General features: G+C 45.4%; 1 protein-coding gene across 1 annotated transcript in view; it reads left to right on the top strand.

Moving 5' to 3' along the window:
• Positions 1 to 26,561, top strand: part of LOC146868510 (lipocalin-15-like) — an 86,857-nt gene that overhangs the window by 35,180 nt on the left and 25,116 nt on the right. The window contains exons 2-3 of the mRNA XM_085624128.1: positions 10,521 to 10,660; positions 14,629 to 14,696. Of these exons, the coding sequence (XP_085480254.1) occupies positions 10,572 to 10,660; positions 14,629 to 14,696 (157 nt within the window). The 5' untranslated portion in view covers positions 10,521 to 10,571. The remainder of the gene's footprint in view (positions 1 to 10,520; positions 10,661 to 14,628; positions 14,697 to 26,561) is intronic.

Raw genomic sequence — 26,561 nt, 5'->3', positions numbered from 1 at the left:
CTTTTATTTTAACGGCAAGACAATATTTCTGGAAAGTTCAAAATGGTGTTAAAGCTGTAACTACACCACATTGAACAATTAATTTGCTTATTTTCTTGTTTTTATTTTTTTCCCCCGTAATCTGGATAAAGAAAACACAAGTGAGAAAAATGTGTAAATCTTCACCCTTATGTTGACACATATGTTAGAGTGCAAATGTACACATTGTTGGCATTCTGAAAGAATCCATCACTCTATGGAAGCCGAGGCAATCACAGGCTTGCAGGAGTAGTCTCGAGCCGAAGCATACCGCAGTCTTACCTTTGATATGGGTTTACTTCTGGAAGCAAAACATCTAAGACAGTCCCAGGAAAGAAGTGGGTCATGGAAAAGTTGGTGAAAACTAACAAATTCAAACATCTGTGGGCGATGATCAAATCTCCATGACGATCTGTCCCTGTTATGCACCTCCCTGTTCGGAACCAGAATAACTACCACGTCATGTTACCAATAAACAGATCATTACAAAAATTTAATTTGTTTAAGAGTAAACAAAAAATGTCCACATAAGACTCAAATGTTGAATTTGTTATACAATCAAGCCACAAGAAAGGAGTGCTAAATAGTATGCTGTGACTTTATTGGCTTTTAAATAGCAAAGAGTTTGAATTGAAATATAATTTAAATTTCATAATTTTGTATTCGTGGAAAATTTATTTTGACACAACTTTCTGTTAGAAATTAGTTTTGTTAACTTTGGCAGAAGTGGTTATGCATTAATAGCTTGCTTAGCTTTTTTCACAATAGCATTGGTCAAGTCAAGTCAAGTGATCTTTATTCGGCGGAATTTGGCCATAAAACTAATCCAGCATAATAAAAACATCCAGTTGAAACATTCGGAAATTCTAAAAGCCAAGTAAAATCGATACAATACATTCTCAATCAATCTGTTTCACATAGTATAGCAGTTTTATCACAAGATAAAACTCAAAATAAAAATCAAGCAGTAAGACATCCTGTAAACATTTCATTGGAAATGGTTTGTTTGTAACAATATGAGAGCGCAAACCACACCCAGGGGTCGAACCTTCAACAGATTTCCTACATCTCAGCACATCTTTGAGAAATGAACTGACCTTGAAACATACATTGCGGCTGTTTAGTAGCTGAAGGTGAAATAGCGCTTCTGTACATTTCTGGTTATCAAATGAATTTAGTAAGGGTTTAAGAAAGTATGGAAACAGAGGATTTAAAAATGTGCTGAAAAAGATTATGAACGTAAGGTTTGGTCTTACAAACTGTCACAACAGGAGGACCCCCAAAGACCTGCAATCTTCCCAAAAGCACAAAAGCTGCCGGACCGTTCCTGCCCTGAAGTGAAAGAGGAGAGACCTCTCCCAGTGTGTGAGAGTTGGGTTCGGGTACAGTACAGGCTCAGCAGATGTTAAAAGCCTATAGTAACCCCTCACGGGGCTCTTACTTAATTCAATATGCAACCTCCTTGTCTTGCAGGGCTCTGGAAAACAGCCCTTGGCCTTTAGTTTATCATCCCTTTTAATATTTGAGGAGGCGGTGAACAGGGCGGTCAATCCCATTGCGTAAAAAGGTTTTTGAAATAGAATCTAGCCAGGCCGTTGTCCAAACTAAGACAGTTCGCGATAATATCCCTGCAGACAAGCATCAGGGATAAGCCACACGCTAACCCACGACAGCAAAGGAGCCAAATGTATCTGATATGTACTGTAGGTTTCGCTCCGAGTGCATGATGACGTTTGAAATGGAAGGAGGGAGATAGAGTAGCCTCTGACGAATACGATTTTCCTCAGCTTGGAGGGGGGAAGCATTAAGATGTCCTCAGACCCCTGCACCATATAGGACTGCGGAAACATAGTGTTATAAATGAGTGTTATAAATGAGTGAGTGAGTGTTAATAAATATTTAAGAGAGGGGAGATGGTCCCTTTCCCGACGGCCTTTGGTAAATTAAAAACTGCTCCAGCCGCCCTACTGAGCTTAAGTCGTGAGCTGTTGAGCTGCAGTTGCCAGGAGCTCGTGGGATTGAGAATAGTCCCTAAATTGCTGAAGCTATGCTGCTGAGAGATTGCCCTTTTATTTAAAGCTTGGAAGTGTTTATTTTACCTGGCCCACCTGCCATGATGTGCAACTTCCCAAAGTTTGTTACCAGATCTAGACTGCTCATAAAGGAGACAAAACGGTCCGCAAGCGCCTGAAAAGCATCCGGGGTTCGTGCCAGTAGGAACGCATTGATGTCATACAATAGCGTGAGCAATCTTAGGGGTGTCTACAGGGGCCAAGATCAAGGAGGGACACATGTCATTTATGTAAATGATAAAAAGTAATGGGCCAAAAAGCACCTTTGACGCACTCCTTGTGAAAGGGAGAATACATTTGACATCTCACCATTCGGGCCAAAACGGACTTTTACTGCTAGGTTTTTATGTAAAGTATACAAGGTCACTAATGCCTCCTCCACCCCGAGATCCAATAATATCAACCACAGCTTGGTCCTGTTGACACAGTCGAATGCTGTGGAGAGGTCCATAAAACCAGATACAAAAATGGACAGCGCCTAAAAGTGGTATACTTGATAACTATCAGATTCAGATGTAAGCACTGCTCCACTGTGCCCAACCCAGAATGGAAGCCAAATTGAATGGCGCAGAGGATTTTGTTACCTTCTGCCCATAAGTAAGGTGATTAAAAACAACCCTGATGATTATTTTGACCGTACTATTGAGGAGGGAAATAGGGCAGTAGCATTTGGGTGACAAACGATCTCCTGTTTTGAAGATGGGTACATTCACAGATTGGGCCCATGATCCAGGAATGCTATTGCTCATAGAGTGATTGAAAACTTTGGTGGTCAGAGGTCCCCAGAGATCAATGCTGCACTTTATGAGGTCAGTCGGCATCCAGTCAGGTCCAGGGGCTTTCCGACCTGAATCTGTCGAATCGTTGCTTCCATGTCTGGCAGTGATACCGAGAGTGGGGTCAAATGGGATAATCTACTTTGCAAAAGCTCACCCAAGCTCTCTTTTTCCTCCACATAGTAGATGGCACTAAAATTTGAAACCCATTTGGTCCCCAAGATTTTACAGCTCAGGAGTGGGCTATCTGGGACGTTCCTTTTCCTAATCCTCCTAACTGTATCCCAAAACATCTTACTATTTTTTTCCTCCCAGTCCCTCTTGTGTAGATCATCCATCCTTGCCTTCAAAGTGTTTTTGTAAAGCTTCCAAGCTGCCTGAGCCTCATCCCAATCTTTAGAGCAAGCTACAAGGGTCTTCCGTAACCTGTGGTTTGCTGCCATGCAGTGCCCATCTATTAGGCTGGGAAGGTTTTGATAAAAAGTGTTTAATATTCTGGCTCAACTTTCGTAGTGAGCTAGCATATCATCCCCACTTATATCTGACAAACAATTGAGGAACAATCCAAGTTGTGTCTTCAATAATGCGGCCAGGGATTCCCCTGGTTCCTTTAAGTGCCAGATTAGCCGAAGGCCGTCGGTTGAATGTTGAGCAATAGAAATTACTTCGCTGGGGCGATTAATCCTGCTCACCGCCAAGTGGCCTGTAGCTGAAAGGGCATTATGGTCCCCCCATTCTGTCTTTCCATCCTCCCCCTTAGAAAACAATGGCAGAAAGTTCCTTCTCTAAAACATGTAATCAATGCCCGAGGCCCTACTAAATTCTCTGAAAGAGGCTATAGATAGTCCATCCCCTCTATACATATGCAGCTATATGCCTTATCAGCTCCTTGCTTCTGCTATCACAATGCCCCCAGGTGGTACCTCAAATGAAGACCCTTCAGCCTTTGAGTAGGCTGCCAGCTTCACATTGAAATCCCCGCATACAAAATTGTATGGCTGGGACATTACACCAGTCCCCAAAGACTGCATATCAGAAAGAAAATTAAACAAATGGGTAAAATGATCACACATGGAATTTGAAAAATCATTATTATAAAAATGAATTCAATAAAAAAAGATAGCATTAGTCAATTTAGCCTTAATGGGTAACAGTTATTCACATTTGTTATGTAATCTAATAGAGAATCGGAATTTACCTAGCATCGTGACGGTAAGTTCAAATTCTATTAAGGACACGGAGGCTGAGGATTATGCTTTTCTCTCTTTGCTTTATTACACATAAACCTGTATAGCAGCCAGAAAGATTTCGAAAGATTTCCAAAAGAGTCCATAACAATACAAAAAACTACAACTCCCTACAACCAGGAACACGAATACATAGTCCTTCTTCCGTTTCCATCACCTCAGGTACATAGTGTCCTGTTTGTCCCCTCACTTCCTCTTTCTTCGCATAAGTCACGCCATTCCATCACTGGTCCTGTTTTAAACCATCGTTTCCTGGAAAGACAAAACAATGTAAGTCGAGGAAAAAAAAAACAACGACTCATGAAAACGTACAATGCCGAACAATCTACAAGAATCGTGTCAAAAGAAAGGCAACCACGTCATCAATACCACAGTAAAAGGGTAAATTGATTACTTACCGCCACCCCGGTGGAGAAATCCCTGCAACGAGCGCCCCAGCCTGACCTGCTGGCGTCGGACTCTATGACAAGGTCTGGAACCGAGCCGGAAATTGCGTATCCGTTTCATGCCTCCATATGGGACAGCCACCATGAAATCTCTTCCTTTGCCTCTGCCAAAAGGGGAACCGAGTGATCGTACGACCGTCCCTTCCTCAAATGGTACGCCTTGAGCCGCTGGAGGGCTCGATAATGTAGGGGGCCCGGAAAGATCGCCTGAATCGAGGACGAAAGGAGACCCACCAGACGGGCCAGGTGCCTCAAAGAGGTGCAATGCTTGGAAATTGGTCGGGTGGACGGAGTCCACTACGAACCCGAGAAACATTACTGATTGTGAAGGTGCGAGAACCAACTTGGCCTCGTTGATGATAAAACCTAGGCTCTGTAAAAGAGTCACAGTTTGATGGAGCTGTCACGATAGTATCCGAGGAAATTGTGCCATAAGAAGAAGATCGTCCAAATATACGATCATGCGAATGCCTTGAGCTCGGAGGAACTCCACCGCGGGATGAAGCACCTTGGTGAAGCACCAAGGGGCTGAGGAAAGACCGAATGGAAGAGCGGTGAACTTGTATACCAGATCTCTCCAACAAAATTTAAGGAACCGTCGATGGGGGGGGGATGGATGGGAATCACCAGGTAGGCATCCTTCAACTCCAAGCGTACCATCCAATCTGCTGGCAACAGGACATCGCAGAGAAGATGGATTCCCTCCATCTTGAAATGATGATACATCAACCAACCGTTGAATTCTTTGAGGTTGATAACCGGCCGGCGACCCCCGTTGGCTTTGTCTACCAGAAAAATATTCCTGAGAAAGCCTCGAGGGTGCAAAGTTGATCGCCAAATGGCTCCTTTGCGGAGCAACTCGGAGACCTCCTCGTCGATCAACTGTGCCTCTGGGAAAGTAAATGTCAGCGGTCAAGACCGAGCCTCTTGTCGTGGGTTTCCGTAAAATTCTATATGGAAGCCCTGAACGGTCTGAAGAACCCATGCATCTGAGGTTATGGCCGCCCACGCACTTTGAAAGGTCGCTAGTCGACCACCGATGCGAACTTGCGCTGCTGGTAGAACAGTTACCACTGGAATTGGTTCTGCCGGAATTGGACTCGAATCCTTTGCGGCCTCTGAAACGCTGTCCACGCGTCGGGTAGAAGTTTGTGTAATTGGCGGTCGAATTATACTGTCTGCGACCAGAGCCTTGTCCCCTTGAGGAATTTTGCTGGAAACCTCGGCCGGACAAGCGGCCCCTGCCTCGACCGACCCTGCGGAAAACCCGCTGATTAAAGACTCTCTTAATGCTGGATTGAGCCTTGTCCAATGAAGTGAATGTGAAAACAAATTTGCCTAATTCTTTAATGAAAGGTTCACCGAACAGGCCCCCCTGGGCCACCGCTCCAGCTTCTGAGCGACAATGCTCGGTTCAAAGGGTGCAATTAGCGTTGCCCATAAAGATAATAGCCCGCTGGACCCAATTTGAGAGAACTTCTGGGGAAATGGGGGACCCAGACACCTTTGCTTCCTCCACCATGTCTAATATCTTCGTCATCGGTCCGATAGCGTCGAGGAGCTTGTCCTGACAGGACCTCCAGGATCATTCTATACCCTTCCTAGGGTCCTTCACATACTTAGGAAGAAATGTGGCCATTTTTGGATCCAACTCCGGTGTGGAAGCTATCTTGTCGGGCAGGGAAGGCCTCGGACACTCCGCTCGTAAACAACCCCTGGCCTCCTGCTCAAGGGGTTTGCGGAGACGACCCAAAACAAATCTTACTACTTTGTCTCCAGGAAACCAGGCTGCAGACCGGGGATGCATAATCTCGTCAGGATTAAGCATGTCCGCATCCTCCTCTGGCGGCGTGGAAGTAGAAGTAGTACAAGACGGCCGCCAAGGACGTGAGGATCCCGCCTCCTCGTCTGTGTCCCCTTGGGTGTCATCATGATCTGACCCGGGGGAAGGAATATCCATATTATCCTGAGGGACGTCCACTGGTGGAGTCGCGGGGACGGCCAACGATGTTTTAGCCAGAAGCGCAGTCTTTAGATGCGCAAAGGCATCCACGTCCACCCCCTACGGACGCTGTTTCTTGGACGGTGGAGGACCCTCTACAGGCTGCCCACCAGAAGGCACAAGGGGATCAGTGCGCGCCGCAGCCAACCTATTGCATTCCTGCACAATTCTATCAGAAAGGCGCTGCTCCATAGGACCAACAACCTCGTGGATCACCCGATAAATGGAAGAGTCCACGGCGTCAAAAAACTCCTCATCCCAGGGCATATACTCCTGGACTTCCTCCTCATAATAACCTGTCTGGCAATCCATAATGCAATAAAAGGTAAGTAACAAGGGAATATTCACTTTGATAAATGCACCGCGCAGGCAGGCGACTAGGCTAGTAGAACTACCAAATAGGGGGCAGGCCGAAGGCTGCATAGATGTGGGTGACCCTAAGGGCCACAGATAGGCTTGCCCCAACCCAAAACACGCTACTGCCCTCAGGAACCCTGACAGGGCTAACTGCCTCCCTGCGCGTTACAAGTTTAAATTATTGTCGAAATATGCATGCGCTCGCGTGTATCGCGAGTATAATCTTGAATTGGGGCAAAACAATGCGCAAAAACAACCAGCGCGATCTCGCGTGTTCACCGCGGGTAACCCCGCTATACGGACCCCCGCCAGGGCGTTCAATTAAAGATTGAAACTCGGATGAAGCAAGTACGGTCCACTACTGCTTGTTTGGGGTATTAATGTAACTATTTCAATATCAGTGGCAGCCGGTAATTCGAGTGGGAGGGCATGAAGGCCACAAATGCGCACAGATACTCACACTTATCTATCTACTACACACTCACTCACACCAATTCATTCACATGGGTGCAACATACACCCTCAATTAACAAACACATAAACATACACACACACATTCACAGCATGGACGCACACATATACATACTTTCATACTTACACACATACACACCCAACATAAAATAAAGCTTACTGGCTGCAGCTGCGATCTAGGGCGGCAGGAGGAACGCCTTTGTGGTTCCTGGAGGATTGGCACTGTCAACTCATCCCTTTTGCTGACCTTGATATGTGTCAGAGAAGGCAGCAGTCCATTACACTTCACAGAGTGGGATTGGGTCAGTGAAACTGCCGACTCTACCCCACTCCGTGACGAGGGCCACTGATGGGAAAGTCGAACCTGGGCACTTCAGGGCTTAAAACTAAAGTGCCCAGGTCTGAATCTGTCTGTGATGTCATGAGGGGGAGGACTTCCATTCAACTCCTTCCACCGGGTGCTTGTGCATTTAGAGCAGTACAGCACCTGGTTGTCTGACCTGAACATGGAGTGTCTCTCAGGCTACCCTTTGCTCATCCTGAAAGACACTGTTTGCAAGAAGGATGGGGTGCAGAGCTCCCCATCTTTAAGAACGAGCTGCTACTGTTCAATATATAATTATAATGAATTTTTTTACACAAGCTGCGGTGCCCTGTCCCACGTTGTTACTTGCCACTCTAACCCTACCGCCCCATCTCGCGTTGCTTGCCCTTCCAGTTATGCCACAAAAAAACATTGACAAAGCATTTGACTTTGTCAATTTTTTTAGCCATGTTGTACAGCAGCACGGCTGCTGTGCAGCATGGATGAAAGTAAAAAAATAAAAAGTATTATGACACATCCATGGATACATAAATAGCACATCAATTATAATAGTGAGAATGTCATGGAGGAATAGCAACAATTTCAAGTGGATCGTAATTGAGAAAATGGCCACAAGAATGATTAGAACATGAACATTCAAGATCTTTTGAGGACTGAACAACATGGCTAAAAATATATTAACTAAGCCAATAGATCTCACATAGGCAAGACCTATTGGCTTTGTTAATGCTGGTTTCTTTTCGGTTAAACACTCCATGAGATTGTCTAAGTTTTCGAGCTCTCTCTCCCTTGTGTGCTTCTCCCCCACCAAGTAACACCCCCTGCTGTGTGTTGCTGTCTTCACTGTGTGCTGCTCGCTCTCAATCTCACGTGCTTCTCCCCCAAACTCTCCATCCTGCGCTCCTTCTGCTTGCTCCCTAATCTGCTTCTCCCCCTCTCGGTGTTGCTCTGTCCTCTGTGTGCTGCTCGCTCTCCCTTCTGTGCTTCTCCCATGCTAAACTGCACTGCCTCCACCAGTGACAGCTTCTTTTTGAGGGCAGGGGAGCATCGCCCCCCACCCTATGTGAGCCATGGTAAATGTGAACAATAAAATGGCAATTAATTCATTGCCAGTTTATTTTTCACAAGGTGCGTTGCAGCTGTCAGTCAGCCTGCCTCAAATTCTTTACTCGCCCTACCACTTTCATATGTTACCGACCGTCCCGGCCCTCCACACTTTATGTTATTGTCTCCGTTGTGTGCTTCTCCCCTTGCCATCCTTGCTGCTCTCTCGCTTGTGTGCTGCTTTTCCTCTGCCCCACCCATCTGCTTCCCTCACCCGTTCCTCCTTGGCGCCTCATTGCCATGGTCCATTTTTATTTCTATTTTACTGTTTTGGGTTACAATTGTTTTTTTATTTACGGATTCTTGAGACAGCAGCCCTTTTGGATGGGTAAATTATACAAGCATTTGCAATGCAATAGGTCTCGTAAATAACAATGCCTTTTATTTATCTGTTTTGATAATTAGCACATTCATTAAAGGCATTGTCATTTACAAAGCCAATAGCTCAAACTCTTGTAAATGCAAGACCTATTTCATTTCAAAGAAGCGGCCATCATTGTCCCAGGCTGCTTAGAAAGTGGAAGTGCGCATGGCGCACTGAATGTTGCAGGAACGATATTGTGCCTGCAATAGAAGAAAATAGTGTTTACAGACTAAATAAGACATACCATGTAACAACAGAAGTAAAAAGGCCAGTCCTCATGAGAGGTTACAAATAAAGACAAGGCGGTACAAATGCGGGACTAACAAGCCTATTAACGAATCAGAAGCCAGCATTTACAAAGGACAATGACACAAGCCAATGAAAAATATGCACAGAGTGGGCGGAGCTTCAAGGCTATAGTCTAATACAGCATGCCTCGCAGAGCAACGCATGCGCTGCCCTGGCACGACCTAAAGGCTGTAGGCTGGTGCATGCGTGGTGATGCATTCCCATACAGAATGAATCGACCATCAAAAGCAGATAGGTCTTTTTTTCGCCAATGCTTTGCAGCATTGCCAAAATGCATTTTACTTCTTGCCAGTGCTGGAGAGCATCGGGAAACTGCATTGCCAAAGCCAATAGGTCCAAAAGGTGAGACCCATTGACTTTGCTACTACTATCTTTCTTATAGGCATTCTGCTCGGCAGGGGCTGGTCTAGTCAACAGGACACATTTAAATAAACATCCCGATTTTAGGCTCTGCGCTCCAGTGCTGGCGTGTACATTTATTTTAAAAAGCTGCAAGTCCTGCTGGTGCCTCGTCTGAGTCGTCTCCCCCACAGTGTATTATTTCAAAGAAAAAACACACACTGGCCAGCAGGGTCCTTACCTGCTTACTAGGTGCAAACACCATGAATTACCCTCATACCTACGAACGAAATGTGTTAATGGGTTTATTGGTGACTGCGTCCTAGTAAAGGTTTCCTCTTTTAAATATGTGTGCTAGGCTAGCAGCATGATGTCCTGTTAGCACATCCGATACACACAATGCCAAATACAAGGCACATACATTTCTTGACATTTTGGGGAGATACAATTGCAGTTAAGGGCCTATAAAAGCACTGTTTGGCTACACGGTGGTACTTGGTTACGAATGGTGACAGTGCTGGGGGTCTACGATGCAAGCTGAGAAATGCGTTGATAGTCCATTGTCCGCAGCACTGACTCTATGGGTGACATGCTCACAGTTTAGGGTAATTTGTCCTCCAAGAGGAGTCTTGTCATGCTAGCTTTGCTTTCTTCATATCCTCCGCTAATTGATTGTCTGCACTCCTCTAGTTTCTAGGAAAGTGGTACACAGTCGTGGTGGCATCAAACTGCTCTCAATTTATGAAGATGAAATCGATGTTTAAGATGCCCGTGAACTTGATCACCGCCCATGAAAACGGGGACCTGGATGTTAGCATGGGCCTCCCGGGGTAAGTGCTGTCCAAATCAATCACAGTGTCTGGACAGTGATTACTGCCTACTAGATAGAAGGGGGTTATAGGGTCGAAGGCATGGGGGCTCTTTCCAATGCATATTTCTTATATCATGATGATCGGCCTATGTGTCACCACTGCCAATAGAGCACGTCGTGGTTTCCAGATGAGCCTGAGAATTCCTGCTTTTAGCAGTAGTATTTTACCACTATCTTCAACTGATCACCACTTGTTTTCTCTTCTAGTCATTAGTCTTTAACATCCCTCTAGTGCAAAAACCAGAAGTAAAGTAATCAATCTAGCCACAGCTTTGGAGATTCTAAAGTCCCACTTTTAGACAATAAAAGTAATTTCTCTTGTGAATGAGGCAAACCTGAACTTTATCCTGGGCATCCAGAAGGTCCTGAATACAGAAACACCCCTTCGCCAGGTCGCATAGGTGGTTCACAGATTCTCTATTGAAAGATTACCTTGTTACAAGGCTGTTTGGCATATGTTGTGCAGGCCCAGTTCTGCAGACAAAGCCTTCTATTACAACCTGGAATGGAAGTACTGCCAGCTTTTTCAAGCACATTTGGCATACTTATGCTGCAACACTCTTCAGCCAGACAACACTGTGTGCTATTTCAATTGTTCACATAGTTCTTGAAGCCACCCTGTGCTGTGACAAAATACCATATTGCCAAGTTATCTGTATAAAAACTGACAATCATTTGCAGAACTAAAATACAGAATATACAATGTAGAGCTCTTATACCATGAGCGCTCGCTCTCTGGCCCTCTGGCCCGATTCTCCTCCACCGACTGATTCTTGGACTTCAAGTAGGCAATATGGAGGAGCTTCACAATGTCCAATAATGGTCCCAGGATGACTTTTGTCCAGTGTCAGCCATTCAAACCTTCTCACCCACAATTATTCATAGTCTCAATGACAGTGTTAACCTTTCATTATGTTCCAGAGCAGTTTCCGCTAGCTACGGGTTGTAACTTCCTTCACAAAAAAGATACTTTAAACAGATCTGCTACTGAGAGCTATTGGGACATCACCTCACTGCCTACCCTGGGAAAAGTGACTGGTAGAATAGTAGCGTCCTTATTACTTGGGAGAAACATGTATACAATGCCCTTGGCAACAGGCGTCCACTCAAGTCTGGGCACACAACCCTCCCCCCAATGACTGTTGAGTTCATACATCGCTGAACTAGCAAACATAGCCAGATATGAAGTGGGGCTATGAAGCATAGACCGATGTATGCACTGGGACTTATAATTATATATAAATTGTTTTGTTTTGTGATTGCATTTTGATAAGGATTGCTACCCCTGGCAAGGCATTAAAGTGCTTTGTGGCGAGTAGCAAACTACTCGTGGAACCAAAGGTTACTGATTAATTCAGTGGTTATTGTTAGTTACTGGGATTAGTCACAGAAACCATTCTATGGATTTAGCCCAGTTTGTTTGTGGGGAATACATTAATGGGAATTAGGTGTGATCATTAGTGGGGGCACGTGAGTTCATGACAATAGTTTGAGGGAGAATAGATACGCTAGAGGAGATTAAATTTTGTTAGGTTGCAGGGATATGGTTTCAAAGAAGGGAGTGTTGTGAGCTATGAAATGAGGTGTAGGCAATATGCAGGAATACAGCAGTACAGAATAAGGCAAACTTGTGATGTAGAGAAGGCTGTACTTAGAGGGAAGAGGCATGCAGTGGATGGAAGTTAAGGAGATGGTCATTTGATGTAAAGAAAGACGAGTGAAACAATCAGTAGTTTAAAGTCAAGAGCAATTTTCTTGCGGGTAATAAGGAATATAGTGGCAGGAGGTTTTTTGAGGTAGCATGCAATCTAAGTATGCAAAACCCCTTTGGACCGAGCTGGAGCTCTTATCCACCTTGATGTCTTGCTGCACCATGCGAGTGTGCGGTTAAAAGTGTGTTGTGTTTAGTTTGAGCCTATGTGGGAAGTTTTTGCTGTGTCTTGCGTGATAACCATCGAGGTGTGGTTATCTTGTTATGGAACTCAGAGCTTGTCATTGTAATGGATGAGGAAGTGTGAGAGATATGTTTTGTGGTATGCTGCCAGCAGTTATTGGCTTTACAGGCTCTTTTATTAAATTGGTAATTTTTCTTTATGCTCTTAGTCCCCATTTCCTATGTCGGTTGTGGCAGGAGGTCATCTACTTTGTGAGTTTATGGGTCTGGGTCTGGGAGAGGTGACAGTTGTGGAGAAGCAGTAAATGTGAATCAGACATCTGCCCGGATAGACTTCATTATAGTATTTTATATGATTGCCATTAAGAAATGTCAATTAAGGAGATTTGACAAGATGCAGTGTGTTATAAACATCATTTTGTCATAAAAGGATTTTGGTGTTCAGAGAAGATGACTATTTGGGAACTGCAGGGTGTGCTGTATTACAGTGCTTTGGTGATCAGCAATATGTCTGCACGATTAGCATTGAGTGCTTAGTTAGGTGGGCTGGGTTCATCTGTATCTGTGCCCCCAGTTGCCAGCAAGGTACCACAGTACCTTTGATGCATTATATGCCTATCCATTTGCAGATTCGAGACCAGGTAGTGAATTTGTATATGGTATCATATGGTGACATAGATTACAGGAAATTGAGACCAGGAGGACCATCAGAAAGAGTAGAGTTACTGTCTTCCATTTTGAGAGAAGAGATAAAAGTGGTTGATCCTGGTGCTGCTGGTGTCTCAATAGCGAACTGACTGTCTTCAGGGCCAGACTGGCCATAGCGGGCAGCGGGCATTTCCCCAGTAGGCCGCTAGGGTGGGAGCCGGTTTTGGCCTCCTGGGGGGCTGTTTTTGTTATCGGGGGTCGGCAATATCAGCCCCCTGTAACAAAATCAGCCACAACCGGCCCTCACAAACTGCTCGGCTGCAGTCCCCCTCACCCCAGGAGGGGGCCGGCTGAGCAGTTTGCCATGGCCGGTTTCTGTTCCCAGTACGGCCCTGACTGTCTTCTCCCTGTGGAACTGGAGATGAGTTGTACCAGTGATGGTGCTCTGCCTAGTTGATCTATTGATGGCCTCGAGCCATAGTGATAGACTTCTGGAGTCCAGTGGTACAGCCAGGAGTGACAGTCGCATACAGCCCAGTACATGGGCTATACCCAGGGGTGGAAGTCCCCTACAGCACAGTGCCAGCAATCCTCACCTTGTGCTGTATACGAGGAGCTGCTCCCATTGTGCTAATTGCTTAGAGCTCAATGAGAGTTTCCCCTAGTTATGATGAGTATCCTTGTGGTTTGCAGATCGAGAGGCGGAGTAGTTTCTGCCCTAGGCCCTCTCCGGGACCTAACAGTTCCAAACAGTCAGTATCATTAACCTATGGCCCCTTACCTGGATGGTCGGACTCGAAGCCCTGAAGGATTGTTTTAAAAAGGAAGGACCCCCCCCCTGCTTCCAGTGGTGGCCCTAGGAGTCACTGACTGGGCAGCTTAAAGCTAGAACCAATTTAGACTCAGTACACAAACTTACCAAGTAGAGCTCTACTGCTAGGAAGCACTACTTGGCTTGAAAGTGGCAGAGAGAAAAGGGGGCAAAGTAGATCCAAATCTGTACCAAATGCTCAGAGCCACAGTTTAAACACAATCCCATCAAATATAATTTTAGTTTGGTCAAATTAAACTACAATTGATTTCACACAGAAGCCCTAGACAACGTGATACCATTGTTCATTTGGCTTGACAAGCAAGTACAGATTTGTATACTGTACACAGATACACAGATATATGCTTAAGGTAGGGCTATAAGTGCCCTATCCATTTAAGCTAATTGGCAGGTGCTTTCCTATGCATTGAGACTAGTGAGAAGGTACACGTCCATTAGTTGTGCCTAGTAACTGAGCACCTAGTTAATTTCATGCATTTGCAGACAGAGTTTCCTCTTCATCAGAAGGGTTTCTTCAAAGTAATAAGCATGCACTTCTGCATTTTTTCTCCAGGAAAGATGGATGCATGAAGAAGGACATGTACTACCGGATGATCAGCCCAGGCCACTACACTCAAAGCAGTAAGTATCAACATTACTTCCTCTCCTGCACATGGGTTAGACGTCACCTATAACCTGGTCTTCACAAGTGAGTAAAGCAGTGAAGAAACAGTATGTTGTCTCTCTCTCCTAAGTGTGAGTTTGCTTTTGAAAAAAGTAAAACTAATGACCCCAACACCATGGGAGCTGCCTCCTATGTTGAGGAGGTATTTATTTTTAGGTCTCGCCTAGGCAGCGCGCTTGCGTTGCTCTAGTAGTGACCTTTAGAAATACGTCAGCTCTTTTCAAGCACTCGTGCTTGTGCTGGCATCCACCTTGCGGGAGCGAGCAGCGACGCGCATGGTAATTTAAAACAAAAGGACCGCGTGCCGCTGCTCGCTCCCGCAGCCAGCACAAGCACGAGTGCTTGAAAACAGCTGCTGCTTGTTTTAGGTTTCTTTCTGTTCACGCTAGTCTGCTCAAGTGATGTCTCATTAACTCCAGTATCACCACCGGATGTATTCTTGCCATGCTGCGTAACTATAAAACAGGGACACTTTAGTTCCGTGTACAGCTTGAAATCTGCATTAAATCTAATTTGTGTAGAAAGAAGTTTTTAAACTAGCACTTCTGTTTTCAGTCGATCCTCGTTCACTTTGCACACGCTTGTGTTTTCAGCTGATTCTCGTTAGTTGCTTGCAAAAAAGATCAGCTGAAAACACAAGCGCTTGCAAACTGAACAAAGATCGGCTGTAAACACAAGCGCTTGTTTAAAAACTGCTTTGTACACAAATCTGGTTTAAAGTGCCCACCAAATTGTATGCCTTGCAGACAGAATGCAAATTAGTCGGCATATTAAAACATATTTGTGAAGAAAGCAGATTTTAAACAACCGCTTGTGTTTTTAGTCGATCCTAATTTACTTTGGCAATTTTTTAGCACAAACTCGACCCGAAGGTGTCAGAGCCCTTTACACGCACCCACGGGGAGATTAAGTGATTTTCCGTGTGAGATTCCTGCCTAAAAAGGAACTTTTATTTGCTCAAATAATGTAATCTATCATAGCAAAGCAGTGCTCTGGGTTGGACTAGCTCCAGCTGCAGAGGTGCAAGCCATTCGTGATGAGATAGGATGCCTTCTGAAGCGGTGCTTCGTTTTATTTTCCAACCATACGAGGACTCTGACTTCTATGGCTGGGAGACATCCCTGCACATAAACAAAAGCCTACTCTGGTGTATGCTCACAAGGGCTTCACTAGCTGAAAACGGACTCTCATACCTGTCCGTATCAGTATTTAGAGGCATGCTTTTATCCATAGAAGCAACAAGGCAGATCTCCTTCTATACAATGACTCTGTAGATCCATTACTATTGTCAGAGATGCCGTCCCTGTTCACATTTTTCTTTGTTGTTTTCATTTCTATAGTCAGGGTCCCTGGAATTAAGCAGCAGTAGAACGCTATATTATCCTACAAGAAAAGGCAAAACATGAGGAATAATGCAACACATTTTAACAGTATTACTTTATTATGTTGTCCTTTTTACACATGACACATGTTAATACTGTCTGGGCAACAATTTCACATCACTAGTACTAGCTAGTTTAACAAACAAATACAGAAATAGGCAACTTAATACTCAGTTAACCTTTGCAAAGGGCCCTCCACTGCGTACTAACACATGTTGCCATGGTTTTATTAACTTTAGAACTGTTTGAGCTACAAACAATGTTTTTTTATATCTCGAGATTATGCAGCAGATATTATATTTTGCGGCAAATCCATAATTATGTGAAAAACTCTGCAGCCATAGAATCTTATAATTCCAGTGCCTCCTGTGAGCTGAGCTTCCTTTAGGTTCTGGCTGTGGTCAGATTGTGGAAGGATGATTATGTTGGCGCATTCATATTAGGAGCTATAGAACTGAAGCCAATGTGCCTTTTAGTGGTTTAAAATCTTGTGACTTCAAGAGCATATAATTCCATAGTTACTTGTTTTCACAGCCAGCATATTACTCTTGTCTCCCCCCCCCCATAACCTATTTCCTATTTTCTGGGTCTCCAGCGCCTCAAGGGCATATGAATAGAAATAGCGCTATGCAAATATCTGGCACTCTCTAGGTCTCTTTTCTTTTTTTGTACCTCTGGCGCTGCACTTTCTTTGTCTCCCTCAGTCCTTCCCACCATCTTTCACCTCACGGTTTTATGGTGCTCTATCTCGGCGGCGCTTTCTTTTTCTCTTCCATTCTACTTTCTCTGTCTCTTTCTTTCTCCCCCCTCGCTTCTTCTTTACCTCCTGACTATCTGTCTCTTTCTCACTCCACATTACTCTGCGAGAATCTCCTTTCTCTACATCTCTCCTGTTGCCTCTCTTTCTGTGTGGCTGACTGTCACACTTACTCTCTCACTGTCCCGTACCTGCCTTTCTGTGTCCCCCTCACCGTCTCTTCTCTGACCTGCTCTCCCTTCTCCGTCGGTTGATCTTTTTTGCTTCTCTAGGAATGTGGCCATTCTTGTTTATTATAACTTTTCAACATGCTGCACAGCAGCCACGCTGCTCTACTACATAGCTTAAAAACAAAGGCCAAGCCAAAACCTATGGCTAATCACTTATATGGCCCCAAATGCGAGACCTATTGGCTATGCCAATGCTTGTTTTATTACTGTCCCTCACCACCAGGCTTCACCTGTGAAAAAGGGTTGAGTTCCTCTACAAAGGTTATTATGGAACTCAGGGTCGATGAATCTTTGTTGCCTGCTGAGAAGTGTAGCGGGGCGAAACCAATCATTAAACAAGATCACAATTTACAAGGACTGTGACTCTGAAGAACCATAAACTCCGGAATCCAAATTAGTGGGTTATTACAAAGCCAAAAACAACTGGATATACAAGCACCTCATTACAAGGTTGTAAAAGTACATAGGGACTAATACAAATCCAAACCTACGGGCCAACTCAATGCGATGGATCATAAACAGAATAACAATCTCCAGAAGCAGAACGCAGGCAATGATTGCCCCCACGTCAAGTTCGGTCTTCATCGGACGTGGATAAAGAAAAAGCATTAGTCTGTCCCTACACTAACACTATTGTGACATCCCTACTTAGCATTTCAGGCAAGATCAGGAAAAAGGAAAAGTGTCAGCACGTGAAGACTTCTCACGCTGTATGGGTCAAGTAGCCAAAGCTGCAGACCTTGTTCTAAGATGCTCCTTCTGCCTCCTTCGATCTCCTCACCCCTTCTCTCCTATCTCCTCCCCAGGACACTATCCCTAATACAAAACACATGAACACAAAACACGGCCACAGATCACCTCACCTCGCTGGACACTCTCATAGGTTATTTTCCATGCGGTGTCGGTGCTTCCTGCTCCTGGCCCGATGTCCTTCATTTCCAAGCCTCTCTCAAGGAGAAGGAACACCGGCTCCCAATTATCAGCTCTCCCCAGCTAAATGTATAACATCCTCCTGAACCTAACTATTCTAAACAACAGACATTATTCTAACTAAAGAAGACGACTTTCTCTACCTACAACAGAAATGTGAGAACAGAACAAATCCATCATGCACATGACATTTCTCTAACCCTCACTACAGAGCCTTCATGGAAAATACATTTCAGGCCTACAGAAATCGGCCAACCTAAGGATAAAATACACAGGCCTCTCAAGTAAACACATCAGTGAACATTTCATTTAGGCCTTTCTACATCATTGCATTATAAAGCACATTAATGTACGTTAGCTGCAACCATTTCATATATAGCCCTACATGTTAAATGCAACTTCATCGGATCTATGTGCAACTTTAATGTGGTGCACGTCATGAGCATACACATTATCACATATAAGCAATTTTTGTTAGGCAGATAGCATCAAATACGATGGATCACAGTATTATTTAACATAAAATAAATCATCTCTTCTACAGAATTACGACACTTTCCCTTCCATTTTACTTCCACGTGTTATTACTAAACGCTTCTAATGATCAAACATGAATACAACATAGGAATATAAGTGGGTACAGACTATCAGTGATTATGATGCACCCCTACAATTTTCAGAACACCATCACGCTCCATCACCTGGCAGTGGCAAACAGCAAAAACCATATGCTTCCTAAATTGGGCGAATGTTATTATATGTCAACTACTGACAGAGTATGCTCCATTACTGACATACTTATAGTCCACTGACTGTAAATCAGATGAGTTGACCTTCAGATTGGGTGAAATGAAGGAGTATCCATTCTGCTAAACTCAAATCACCCCCATTTATATCCTGCACTGAGCAACATTTGTCCACTCTACTCATTTTTACTGACAAGCTTTCATGCCATATGTAAGGGTTGAGAGAAATTCGCTGGCCACCACGTGAAGCATCGTGGAGAGGACTGGATCAGTGAGTTTGTTAGACAGACACTCCCTCAAACTACAGAACACACATTCCAACTCATGCTCATTAACACTTGGAATACTCTACACACCAGACATCGCAGACCTCATCACCTATCAAAAGCTTGACACCTTCATCACAGAAACATGGTTCACACTCACATCTTCACACATCCTAAACGTCCTTCCTCCCATAGGCTACAGCATTCGTCATGTGGACCACGCACATAAGAAGGAAGGAGGCCTCATAGTAATCCATTGGTCCTCCCGGTCCTACACCCTAGGCAAACAGGTTACACCCAATGCAGTGGACCAGGTGACGTGTTATTTCCCACTCCCTGTAACTCAGACAGCCATTTTCCCTCACATCTTCAAACCTCCTGGACAGAACAAGGATTTAATTGATGAAATCTCAGATCTCTTCACCACTTGGTCCTTCCAACATGGCCACAACATCCTCTTGGGTGACTTCAACCTCACAGACAACCCAAGCAAAAAATGAACACAAGAGAAATCCTCTTCAACAACAGCATCAGATTAAAGTGGTACAGCTTGTAAAACAACCAACGCACTCAAAAGGCCACATCCTTGACTTTGTCTTCTCAGCACCACCAACAATCCAATGCAAACCACCCATACTCTGGACTGGACCAACCACTTTTCCATTTCTATATTCCTGCTTAGTGCAACTAACTGCATTCAATTGCACACCATAAATTATTTATTCAGCAAGATCACTAGGAATTACTCTTGACAAAATCCTCAATATAAAGAAGCATATTAGTGCCACTACTAAAGGAGCAAACCTCCAAATGCACATATTCAGGAAACTAAAGCCCATCCTCCCCCAAAAAGACCTCAAGTCTGCTGTGCAAGCCCTCATGATCCCCAGATTGGAATATGAAAGCGCAACCCTCTCTGGCCTGGCCAGATCCATTAAGGGCCTCCATTAACTCGGCTGCACGACTCATCCCCGGATCAAAAAGGAACAATCACATTTCTTCTGACATGAAATAATTCAACGGGCTCCACTATGAAGCAAGAATTCAACAGAATATTGCATGCATGACTTATAAAGCTTTACACTTCAATACTACAAGCTATCTCGCTAAGAAGCTTGAACCTTCGGGTGGCTCAAGATCCTCTAGAGGCTCCAGCACCTTACTGCTAAAACTACAGAAATTCTCCAGGAAAAAAACCTACAATAGAACCTTCTCTGGAATTGCCCCTCGTATTTGGAACTCTCTCCCCCTGAAATAAGAATGATCCATTCAACTACATCTTTCAGAAAGAAGTCAAACTTATGTTTATGAACACATTTCTAGAATAAATTTAATAACTTAATCTTTTTGAATAAACTTTTCTCTTGTCAGTCAGTCAGTCAAATCACTTTATTCGATTCTTATATAATAAGATTATAAAAGTACAAATATGCAAATATTCAAAAATAGAAAAGACATCCATCATAGTACAAAGTGGTGAGAGAAACAGTTAAAAACATTCATCATTGTGCAAAATATTAAAAGGACAAGTAAAAGTATCAATTTAAAACAAGGTAAAACACATAGGGGCATATGCATCAACCAAACTAATACCGATTCCTTAATAGCGAAAAATAAGGAATCGCCATTAAGGAATCGGTAATTGGCATGCATCAACAGATTCGGTGAAATTTAGCGATTCCTTAAAAATCGCTAAATTTACCGATTCCTTAATAGCGGGGCACGCAAACGGCCTCACTAGCAAATAGCGAGTTCGGTAATACCGATTTGGCTAATAGCGAGTTCGGTAATACCGAGTTAGCTATTACCGAATCGGTAATAGCGAAATCGCAAATTGCCGCGTCGCTCCGGGAACGGGCTGATGACATCACCAACCAGGAAATACTGCTGCCCCACCCACATAGCCTCGACAGAGGAGCAGACAGGAGCTGGAAAGAAGGACAGGCTGTGCAGAGTGAGGCCACACAGATTCTGCAATTCACATCAGACATCCATCATGTCGCAGGAAGTGCCATCCAGCGCAGAATCTGCACGCAAGCGCAAGAAGAAGTTTTCGGACAGGGAGCTGGAGTACCTCATCGAGGGAGTGTCCAGCAAACACGACCGCCTCTTTGGCAAGCTGTCCCTCAAGGTGCCTGAGACAGAGAAGCGGCGCATCTGGCAGCGCATCCGTGAGAGGGTCAATGCGGTTGGCGTCACTACCCGCAGCATCGACGACCTTAAAAAACGGTGGTATGACCTGCGGAAGCGCGCCAAAGAGAGGATTGCTGAGAGGCTCCGGGAGGCAAGAAGGACTGGAGGCGGAACATCCACTGCACCATCCAACACAGCCCTGGAGGACCTTGTGGAAGGGACGATAGAGCGGGAAGCCGTCGTGGGGGTGACCCAGATGGACACGTCTGGCGCAGCCACAAGTGCCCAAGGTAAGATGCATGCCTGTGCCACACCCAGCATAGCGTAAATCCATACCCATGCCCCCAGCCCAATCTCACTGTGTCTGCAGCTCTGGCACAGACTGCTCCACACATGACACTACTGCATCTTGGGAGTTGTAGTCTAGTCAGCCCAGAGTGCATGTACAGGCGTAAATCCTATGAGCATACACCACATATTTTGTACATGGCTGTAGACTGTTCATTTGTTGGACCACAGAGGGACATTAATGGGTACAACACTATGTAGGTGTAATCATCCCACTAATCATGCACTGTTTCACACACAGATGCATCACCTGGGGACTCTGACGACAGCGACCAGCTGATCATTTCTGAGACACCCGTGGAGTCAGACCAGGAGACAGCGCAGGATGCGCACGCACCGCCAACACCTGCCACCCCACCAGCACCACCTCCACCAGCGCCACAATCAACGGCACCAGCACCAGTGCCACAAGCCAAGGCACCAGCACCTGCGCCACAAGCAACGCCACCAGCAAAACAGCCTGCAGCTAGTACAGCCACAATACCGCAGAGGCACAGGCACCAAGTTGCGCCCTTGCAGGAGATGGCAACCCCCCCCCGCAATTGGCACCCACGCAGCGCACATCCACACCACCTGCTGCACCACCTGGAGGCTCAAGACACGCACGGCGTCACAGGGCCCGTCGCAGTTCCGTCTCCTCAGCAGACCAGGATGTCCCAACAACCTCTGCAATCGAGGAGAGGATGCTGCGTACACAGAACCTGCAGGGAAGACATGTGGCTAGCATCAGCTGCAATATCGTGCGCCTAGCGAGGGAGATGTGCGCCATGACTGCAGCAGTCACCGACATGGGCTCCGCGGTCAGGGACATGGGCACGGCGGTCAGGGACCAGACCACTGCGGTTGCTGATGGCAATGCTCAGCTCAGGGAGGAGGTACGTGAGCTCACCCGTGCCATCAGGGAGGGCCATGAGTCCCAGAGGAGGAGTAACCGGCAGCTAATGTTGCGTTCCGCCGCCGCTACCAAGGCCATACAACGGCACAGCAACTGCACCGCTGTGTTGGCACGCCGCACAGTCTCCCTGCAGGTGGACCTTGGGCACTTCTGCGGTGATGTGGCCAAGTCACTGGGACACATCACCACTGCTGTGGAACAACTTCAGAGCAGCACATGCAGTGCTGCAGCATTGGGAGGGGATGACACCAGTGAGGCTGCCTCCAGTGTCAGCAGCGTGTCACTGGCAGAGGCCAGCACCAGGCGCCGCAGTTCGCGTGCCTCCACGGGGACAGGCCGTGGTGAGGCTTTGGATGCACCTGAGCGTAGGCTTGGTGTACGTGGCAAGCGCCACTAGAAATTTGGACATGCTGCAGGTCCATGGTGGAGCAACCATGGCCATCCAATAATTGTGTTTGCACAGGCCTGACTTTAAGGCAACTTTTATTTACATGTATGCAATCGGAGCATGATTCACAATGCTAGTTCTGTTGCACAATCCTCAGTGCTACTGTGCATTAAACAGTTGCACCCAACACCAACTTGTAATGTCTCATTTTACCCAGGGTCAAAAATGATTTTGCATTATGTATGTCCGCCTCCTATGGCCCTCTGCTGTGTTTGGGATGTGTGCCGGTCGTCGTTGGGCGGGTGGTTGGTCAGCCTGGTGGTCGTCATCCCTGTCCACCTCCATGGGTATCCCCCTTCTGGTGGCAATGTTGTGCAGCATTGCACATACAGCAATTATTCGACAGCATGTGTCTGGTTGGTATAGCATGGCGCCGCCAGTCTTGTGGAGGATACGGAAGCGGCTCTTGAGAATCCCAAAAGTCCGCTCTATCACATTCCTCGTGCTGATGTGTGCAGCGTTGTAGCGATGTTCCTGTGGGGTTGCTGGATTTAGGTATGGGGTGAGTATGTATTCCCGCAGGGCGTAAGCACTGTCACCTAGAAGATAGAAGCATAGACTTAGCATTGGTGATGTACATACATGTGTGGTGTTGGTGTGGGGAAGCGTATTTCTACGTACCTAACAGGAGTCCCTCTCCGAATTCCCCATTGATTAGTCGCCTGTGCATTCCACTGTTGCGGAAGATGTATGAGTCGTGTGTGCTCCCTGGGAATTGTGCCACTAGGTCCGTTATGATGTTGTTGGCATCGCACACAACCTGCACGTTGATCGAGTGGTATGACTTGCGGTTCCGGAATAGGTACTCATTTGCTGACGGAGGACATATGGGGATATGCGTGCAGTCGATGCATCTATCACATGTGGAAATTGGGCCACCTGGTAGAATGCCTGTTTGGTGCGGTCCAACTGCTGTGGGGTTGTGGGGAAGCTGATGTGTGTGTGGAGCATTGTCAGCATGGCATCTAGGAATTTCTTGAAGAAGCGTGACAGTGCGCTTTGCGAAACACCTCCGGCCACCGCAATTACCCCCTGGAAACTCCCTGAGGCCAGTAGGTGCAGGCTGCATAGGACCTGAACGTGCGCAGGGATGGCATTTGTCCTGTGTGTCTGGTGCTGCAGTAATGGTTCCAGGTCTGCAATCAGGCGCATGATCATAGCGCGATTGAGGCGATACTTCTGGTACACCTCGTCCTCATTCTGGCCGAGCAAGGTTATGCGCAGTCTGAACACTCGCTCCTGGACCCTTCTCCTGCGCTGTCCTGCTGCATTGATCCGCATCCTCCTTGCAAGCACGTAGAGGGCAGCCATTTTGTGGGAGCCAACAGGGTCTCCTGGGCCACATTTAAGGGTTTAGTGATTGCCTCAATCATTTGCACATGTAGGAAGAATTTATCCTCATCTTTTTTTTTTTTTTTTGTAACTTTACCTCCAGGTTTTGATTCCCCTTATTTAGCTCTGGCAAAATAGCGATTTTTGGGATTTTCGTTATTAGCGAGTTTTGTTGCATTGGGGTGCGATTCGTTATTTGCTATTGGCAATTTCCGGGAGCTAATAGTGATTTCGGTAATTGCTAATTCGGTATATAGCGAATCGGTAAATTAGCATTTTGGGTATTAGCGATTCGGTATGTTCGAGGTTATTTATTTAGCGAATCGTTATTTGCTCGGGTTTTGGGTTGATGCATTGGGATTGGGTATTTTTCACGCAATACCGGGAGCTATTAACGAATCGGTATTTTACCGACTGGATTTTGGCTTGATGCATAAGGGTGATAATTCATAGATGAGTATTATGTAATCACCTGATCTTCCATTAAAGGAGTAAAAAAGACCCCACGGAGTACCAAACTAAGTGATCAGACAGTGATTGTAAAAAATACATTCCTGGGCAGCATTGTGTGAAAATATGATTGTGCATAATGGGCAGAATGAATCTCTTACGGTGTTCCACATAAAATTTGCAGAAGAAATACATTTGTAAATTTGATTGTGTGGACACGCATTCACATGGACAGGAAGGAAGGTCATGTATGGAAAAGATTCCCGATGGATGGGCCAACATGCAGGGTATAAAGTTCAGATGAAACCTTAAGATAAATCTATGGCGTGGATTTGTGACAGTAAATAAATATGGGGCTATACCTTCCTGGTCAATCGGACCCTTTAGATAAGATTTTACAGACATTTTTAGACACTTGGTTTTAAATCTATCAGTTGCCCTTTGTTTAAATATTAGGGTCTTTACCTCCTTTTTTGAGAAAGTAGAGCAACATGATGGTAAAGTGCTCTAGACCAAGAAAAGACAGGCTATTTTTAAAGGCCGCTGGAGTCTGACGAGTTTTAGAGGTGGGGGCTCAGCCCAGCCTCCGATGGGCTTGGGAGGGCCCGCACTTGGCCTGGGCTTGACTGCTGGCGATTTTTATGCTCGTAGAAGAGACCAGCGGTGCTCAGGAAATTAGGCACGTCTCACTCTCTTCACCCCAGGTATGCAGGCAGGCACAGTTCTGCGGGTCGTTGGCGGTTTTCTCTTGTCATATATGTATATAGACCATGTTTGACTGATAAATATGTTTGTGCCTTCATTCACTTGTAAAGCGCTCGTGTTCCTGGGAGGCTCACATTCACATTATATAAAACTTTTCAAATAAAAAATAGAATAGATGTGTCCTACACACAATTCAAGGTCAACAGAAAGAGAATATCAAACCCTAGATCCTTCAAAGATTTTTTCCATATACTTAGGGGCTTATTTATGGGCCCTTGCGTCACTTTTGAGCCGCCTGTGCGTCATTTTTTGTGACGCACCAGCAGTGTAAAAAATGAGCCATGTTGCGCCATTTTTACAAAGTGACGCATCTAGGTATATGCGTCACTTTGTAAACCCCTGCGCCACATTATACCTGCACCAGGTATAATGTATGCAGGGGGGCATTCCGGCGCAAGAAAGGGTCGTAGAAATGACGCAGTGAAATCTATGAGATTTCACTGCGCCAATTCTAGGACGCAAATGCATCAATATCTTACGCCTGCACATTTAACATGGGACTAGCCCATGTGCAAATGACCCATTGCTGGAGTTGCGGCACTTTTGTGACACACTCCAGCAATACGTCCTTTTTCCCCTACAGATACGTCAGAAAACTTGATGTAACTGTAACTCCTTGCGACATGATGCGTCATACTGTAAATATGACGCATCATTGCTATGGCAAGGAGGGCGCAATGAAATGTGACGCATCGCTGTTACAGCGATGAGTCACTTTTCATAAATGAGGCCCTTAATGCCTAAACTTCTCTCTCACCCTATCTATCCCAGATCTCACTGACATACTCAACTCCGTAAAAAAACACTGCTTATGAAGATCATGTCAGACCATCATCCTTCATCAAAGCTCTCTCTGGAGATGCTCTCTTATCCCTACTTCCCATTGTTAATGCCTTCCCAGACGCTCTTAAAAAAGGCAAAATCCTCCCAGTCCTAAAGAAAGAAACCTATGCTAGATGCTGATGACCTTGCCAACTACAGGCCCATTACTCGCCTACCATTCATCGGTAAAATAATTGAAAAAGTTGTCTATGTTCAACTCTAAGATCACATCAGTGATAACCATCTCCTGCTCAACTACCAGTCTGGCTTCAAATCATGCTGCAGTATGGCTGCTGCAATGGTACACATTATAGATGA

The sequence above is a fragment of the Triturus cristatus genome, chromosome 1_2 (genome assembly GCF_964204655.1).
Source record: "Triturus cristatus chromosome 1_2, aTriCri1.1, whole genome shotgun sequence".
Lineage (NCBI taxonomy): Eukaryota > Metazoa > Chordata > Amphibia > Caudata > Salamandridae > Triturus > Triturus cristatus.
This window is presented reverse-complemented; position numbering and strand designations above follow the sequence as displayed.